The sequence below is a fragment of the Chanos chanos genome, chromosome 1, assembly GCF_902362185.1.
Source record: "Chanos chanos chromosome 1, fChaCha1.1, whole genome shotgun sequence".
Classification (NCBI taxonomy): Eukaryota; Metazoa; Chordata; class Actinopteri; order Gonorynchiformes; family Chanidae; genus Chanos; species Chanos chanos.
Genome location: NC_044495.1, coordinates 60204654 through 60211507, shown reverse-complemented (window position 1 = coordinate 60211507; position 6854 = coordinate 60204654). Strand labels below are relative to the sequence as shown.

Sequence of the window (6854 nt, the reverse complement as noted above, 5' to 3'; positions counted from 1 at the left end):
TCAAATGTCCATGTAATCATCCTCCTCGTCCGATTCGCTTTCGAGCGAGGACTCTTGACTGGATGTCTCCTGGACCTCCAGCGCTGGCTGGCTCAAAGTGTTCTTCTTCACGTTAGCTGCCGACTGGGCGGAGAGAATCACATTCTGCCAAGGAGAGAGAGAGAGAGAGAGAGAGAGATACAGATAAAGAAGGAGATGCACAGAGAGAGAGAAGGAACATTACTTGACACATAACTTTCTTGTAATGTAACTTTAAAATAAAATTTCAACCAGTAATTGTTTTGTTAACTGATTAATTCATTAAGATTTTCACTGATTGAGAAAGACAGAAAGAGCACTAGATTTGCTCCAGACAAACAGACTTTGCAAAAACAGGTTAAAAAAAGGCTGTAAGAAAGGAAGAGAAGCCCACCTTGAGTTTCTGTTTGGTCTCCTCTGAGATGCTGCCCTTGGGGGAGAGCAGGGTTGGGGTGGGAGGGGTGACCGTGATTTCTGGAGGGAATTTGGTAACTGTGGAGGGAATAAGGAGCTTTGGCATGTTGGGAGGGATTCTGGATCGGATCCGACTGGAGTCTGTCTGTTTGCCCTGCTCAGCACTCACAGACACATCTTCAGAGGAAGGGCCGCCTGATGATACTAGGCAAGACAAAATGAGAGAGGGAGACTGTGTTCTTTTAAAAAGTTCTGTTTTGTGATTTTGAATCGCTGATTAAAAAAAAGAAAAAGAGGGGGAAAGAGACATAGAAAGAGAAAGAGGGATAAAATAGAGCGAGGGACAGAAAAAAGAGAGAGAGAGAGAGAGAGAAGTGTACCTGTGCTGGGTGGCTGTGTGCTGCTGCATGTAGGAGGGTCATGGCTGCTCCACTCTGGTCTCTCCTGCGTGTGAGAGACACTGGCCATTTTCATCTGCTGACACAACGTCGACTCTTGCTGTCTGAACACAAGACCCTCCGACACAGCCTCTTCTCTGTCCTCTACAACACACACACACACACACACACGGTCACCTTACTCTCCATCATCATTTTGACATTTTTACTTGTCTGACAACGCCTGTACAGCACATATGGAAACCAGAGACAGTGAAAACTCAAAGTGATTAATGCGACCATTCAGAACAAAAACCAATGATGGATACGAGCATTTAAGGGAATGCACTGACTGTCCATCTGATCTCATCTTCTTTTAAGGTGTCGACCACAACTTGTCTTGTCAACGTGCATAATTTGACATGTCTTTTAAATAGACATGACCAGCAGGGGGCACCACTCACTCATTTCAGGTGCCACAGGTGAAGGAGAAAAAGCAGAATATCCACACCTACTTATGCTACACGATCATACAAAGCATTCAACAGGTCACAGAAGAACCCTGTTAGTGTGAAGAACAGCACAGAAAACAAAATGGGAGTCGGGCTCTAAGGTGAAGCCTTATATCAAAGCTGACTGACTACTGAAGTGGTTCAGAGTTCACAGTTTGAGTCATAACTGATTCCAGGACAGTTGGAGAAGGTTACCAAAGCATGTGGCCCCTCTGCCCCCCTGTTCACAGAACAGCAATCCTACTGCTGCACCAACAGTGATGATTCAATAAAGCCACTCACTGAGTATAAGAGGAAGAGGAGAGGGAAGGAGATGGGCGAAAAGAGAAGAGAGGAGGGGTTGAAGAGAACAAGGAGAAGAGAAGAAAGGGTTGGACAGAAAAAGAGACAAGAGGAGAAGAGAGAAGAAGTCTGAGGTCAGTCAGTTCAGCGTTTCATCAGCAGCTGTGATACCACAGCCCCATACGCCCAGGAACACACAGAGGAGTGACTGAATGTGTGAATGAGTGTGGATGAATGGATGGATGGATATGAGTCTGAGTGAGTGGATGAATATATGACTGAGTGAGCAACTGAAGGAGTGACTGAGTTCAGTGCTGGTAATAGCAGAGATGTGTATCCATGAGTTTCTCTGAGTGAGTGAGTAATGAGTACATGAGTTTCACAGCTGTGTGAGCAAGTGGTGTGCGTGTGTGTGTGTGTGTGTGTGTGTGTGTGTGAGAGTACGTCTTTCTGAGTGAGTGAATGTCTGACAGTATAACAGTTATGTGAGAAGTTGTGTATGCGTGTGTGTGCGTGCACATCTCTCTGAGTGTCTCTAATGGCAAATGCAATAATTCACTCACTGGGCTCAACCTCTTCAGCCCTGTTGCCCTGGAAACCAGCATTGGGTATGAGAGAAGAGCTCTCTGACAGTCAGTGTGGGTTTACTCCCCCTCAAGCCATCTTACCCTCTGCTTACGACCGAATCGACCGTTTACCTTCCACAAATAAACACCCTCCAATCACAAATACGATTTCAATCACTGCCCAATATGTGTCTGTCAGGCCATGTCTATGGCCAGCCAGTCAAATGACTGTGTCAAGCTATCGTTATTTGTGATTAAATTATCTAATCATGTTTAACGATGCAAAAATCTGACAGCTGTTTTGCCTCGTTTACCCAATTAACATCGGTGCATCGTAGAGTTCCACTCGCTGTTCTCGCAGTTGGTCACGTGTTTCCTTCAGAGTCTATTACAGAATACTCCTGTCATCTCCAACATCAGAGTCTATCAGAGAATACCCCTGTCACCTCCAACATCAGAGTCTATCAGAGAATACTCCTGTCACCTCCAACATCAGAGTCTATCAGAGAATACTCCTGTCACCTCCAACATCAGAGTCTATCAGAGAATACTCCTGTCACCTTCAACATCAGAGTCTATCAGAGAATACTCCTGTCACCTCCAACATCAGAGTCTATCAGAGAATACTCCTGTAACCTCCATCATCAGAGTCTATCACAGAATACTCCTGTCAGAGACAGAGAAATATAATCATTAAAAATCAGACAGCAGCCAAAGGTGTAAGCTGGCGTAATAGCATGTCAATACAACAGTTAGGTATACTGCACAGAGCAAATCAGTCCTTAGAAAGAACAACGGTCAAATACACATCATCTCACACAGTGCTTCATTTCAAATTTGTTCAAGAATTTCCCCTTTCACCAAACAATTGAGACATTTGAAACATTTTTACAGCAGCAGAACAAGTCCAACAGCTATTCAGTAGGACAGTTTAAAATTCCATATGGGTGTGTATGCACATTGTTTTCAGTACCATGGTATAATAATGAAATTAGTTGGGCCATGCGCAGCCAAACCAAACTGATTAATCTTGCTAAAAACGGACAGCATTAAAGTGGCGGGGAGATGAAGAATTGCGAGTTGGCTGTGGTCACTTACCCGAGTGAGAGAGGAAAGCCATACTGGACGTGGGCTGGGTGGATGCCCTTCTCTGCTGGGAGGGCTGGTCCTGGGTGGTGGGGGGCAGACAGTAGAGGGGTGTAGAGTGTGCTTGTGAGTGAGTGTGCAGCGGCCTGGGCACCTTGGCCAGTTTGCTCTCGCTGTCCTGAGGGGGCGGGACAGGAGTTTGAGGCTGCGGACAGGGCGTAGGGAAGGAGGCAGGGAAGAAGATGTCCTTTGAGTACTTAGGCGTGACAGGAGTGTCCCCAGAGTTCTGAAAGAGAGAGAGAGAGAGAGAAAGATAACTGATCAGATAAACTAAGGAATGTCTTCAAAGTCAACAGATGTTCATAACGACCATTTTTATTACTCGACACGGATGATCCTGAGTGAGCGCCGCCTCACACGCTCAGCCTTGGATGGTGCTAGTAATAATGTTCTAACCGTGCACTGTACACAGGAGCCCATGACTCACTGCCTCTGCTGTTTGAAATGGAGAAATATAATAATTAGAAGATATCGCCTGCTGCTTAGGCCCACACTGCAGCTAATGTTCCACCCACCATTAAGAAGAGGCCTGTGACAACAGTCTATCAGCACCAATAACTAAACTGCCTCTAAAAGTGTTATTCTTCAACTAGCACTGCTAATCTGTGTCTAAAACTGTTATTAATCTAAAACAACTAGTCTGCCTCTAAAACATGCTATACTGCCTCAAACCCAACCAGTGTGCCACTAAACATGGCAAACTTCTAAAAACTTGTGTTGAAGGTTTTGTTTACTGACTCCACAGCCAACTCCACAGCACTGCTTTATAATAAAGCTGCGCCGTAGAGTCAGAGTCGGACGCAAAATCGGATTACTGGAGTCGGAGTCGGTGTTGGTGGTACCATAAATTAAGGAGTAGGAGTCAGAGTCGAAGGTTTTATGTACCAACTCCACAGCTCTGGTCTCTAAAAGCAGCAAAACAGACTCTAATACAACCTACTTCTGAAGCCTCGTATGCCGTCCATTCTCTTCAAGAACCAGTCAGCACGTCCAAGTTAACCTGTCACTGAAACAGCTAACCTGCCTCTATTCATCAGTTTGCTGCTAAAAGAAAGTCCAGACAGAAACTGCTGTCAAAAGCCATCACTGATTAGCTCCACTAAAAGAACCTCAATCCATGGAAATCTTCTCGTAAACAAAGCACTACCACACAGAGTCAAAAAGAAAAATCAAAACTTTCTCACGACAGGTGACCTGGTCCACAGCAATACATCCAGCAGCTTAAAGAACAGAGCATACAGGCTGAGCGCCTTCAGCTGGCAGTCCATGGAGGCCCCCCGATTACTCAGCCTACCTGCCAGCATCCTCCGATTCATGTTCAACCAAACGAACCCACAGAGGAGCAGGTGTCACTTTAACCCACAGGCTAACGAAACAACAGACGAACAGACAAACAAGCCAAATGAACAGACGAAAGGCAGAAACGGAGCCCCGAGGCCCTGCTCCGCCCCTCGCAACGCTCCGAGCGTTCGTGTGAGCGTGTGCGCGTGTGCCTTTGGAGGACCCACTCAGGGACAGGAGAGCAGCACAAACAATCCAGGCACAACAGCCAAGCCGCTGCCATGGCAACAAAGCTGAACGCGGCCAATGGCTGATCAAACGGACGTGCTCTCACTCTCTTTCTCATCTGGGCTTCAGTACCCAGAGGAAAGAGATAGGAGCCGTCTAAAGGAGGTGGTGATGGGGGGGGGGCGCTTCTCCTCTGATTTCTTGGATTAGAAAGGGGGGGGATTTTAAAGAAGGAGAGGAGGGGAAGCAGAGAAAGAGAGGAAGAAAGTAAAGACGGCAAAGAAAATGTCTCATTAAGCCACAGATGAAAGGGGGAAAAGAGAGTGAGAGAAAGAGGCACCTGTGGCAGGGTTGAGACTACAGTGAGGTCCCTCTTTTTCCCTCAGTCACTTTCAAAACCATTTACAGACGCAACAGCTTTATCACACGATAAATAAAACAGCCCGGCCAGTTAATGTGAATTAATGAGAACTGTAAACTGTGAATTGATGTGAAGTTTCATCTTTCAAAGGCTGTAAAACCCATATCGTAGACATGACATCACTGCAGATCAGTACCTACAGTTTATATACACAGACCTGCCAGTTCAGATCATCCCCGTATGCAGAACTGTGATGCATCCAGTAGAAAGAAAAAAAAGAGAGTGGAAGAAAAGCCAGTAGAAAGTTGTTAATGATCTCATGAAATGCCGAGGTGCTAATTATTCAGAGTTATGTAACAGCGCGGCTTAAAGGACACGCGCTGCATCGTTCAACAAAGCAAGTGTAAAGTTGCGCGGCTGCAAAGGAGTTGAACGCATTCACCGGAGGAGAGACAGAGAGCTTGTTACTATGGAGACGGCAGAGCCAAAGGAAACAGTGAGGAGCTAGAAACACTGAGGCAGAGAGAGAGAGGGGGTGAGCAGTGAAACGTGCTGCTGAAATACTAAGGAGTCTTTCTCAGAGAAAACAAAACACTTTATGGTTCGTCAGTATCATAGTCCACACGCTGCCTTGTGTTTTACTCTTGGCCATGAGACCACAAGCCACTTAAACAGAGTCGTGTCAAAATACACCTGAAACTGAATCCAAGAGCATCGATTCACTAAAACAACACGAAGCGACAGCGCTGTACGCCGGACAGAGTTCCGTGAGAGTAATAGGGCAGCGTTTTGAAAAGGGGAACAGCAGGTCTTAATTCGATTAGTCACTAATTAGCTGAGCAGAGCCAATCGAGCGTGTGACTGAGGACCTGAGTAATGTGCTGAGTGGGCAGGTACATTTGGCCACGACTTCTGGCGCCACACCAGTGGACACGGACGTCCTGCCAAGAGCGTACGCCGTTACACAACAGCGTCTCCAAAGACCAGTCTCTGAGTTTACCCAATCCTCCACTGGACTTAATCTGTCACGTACAGCAAATGGGCCAGGGCTGGGGACGAAGACGAATGGTGGACTGGGGAGAGGGAGAGAGAGGGAGAGAGAGAGAGAGAGAGAGAGAGGGAGGGAGGGAGAGAGAGAGAGAGGGAGGGAGAGAGAGGAGAGAGAGAGAGAGAGAGGGAGTGAGAGGAGAGAGGGAGTGAGAGGAGAGAGAGAGAGAGGGAGGGAGGGAGAGGGAGGGAGAGAGAGAGAGAGAGAGAGAGAGAGAGAGGGAGGGAGGGAGGGAGAGGGAGAGAGAGAGAGAGAGAGGGAGGGAGGGAGGGAGAGAGAGGAGAGAGAGAGAGAGAGGGAGTGAGAGGAGAGAGAGAGAGAGGGACGGAGGGAGGGAGGGATGGAGGGAGAGAGAGAGAGAGAGAGAGGGAGAGGGAAGGAGGGAGGGAGTCAGGGAAGGAGGGAGGGAGGGAGAGGGGTGGAGGCAGGGAGAAACGGGGACGAAAAAGTGAAAGTTTTCCCCAGAGTCCAGGACGGTTAAAGAAGACCTGCTGAGGTGTACAGTATTGTTAAGATTCCTCTTCAGTCTCTGCCAAAACTGTTCTGTAAAAACACAGCAAAGTTCGCAGGCTCGCCTCTCTGGAGCCGTTCATCACTGCTGTCCACAGAGACTCAGTAAAC

The 6854-nt window shown here is 47.3% G+C and overlaps 1 protein-coding gene across 1 annotated transcript in view; it reads right to left on the bottom strand.

The window, feature by feature from the left end:
• The window catches only part of cabin1 (calcineurin binding protein 1), a 60136-nt gene continuing 53282 nt past the window's right edge, over nt 1–6854 (bottom strand). The window contains exons 35-38 of the mRNA XM_030766563.1: nt 3268–3541; nt 827–974; nt 413–596; nt 1–144 (exon numbers count right to left, since the gene is read on the bottom strand). Coding sequence (XP_030622423.1) covers nt 1–144; nt 413–596; nt 827–974; nt 3268–3541 — 750 coding nt within the window. The remainder of the gene's footprint in view (nt 145–412; nt 597–826; nt 975–3267; nt 3542–6854) is intronic.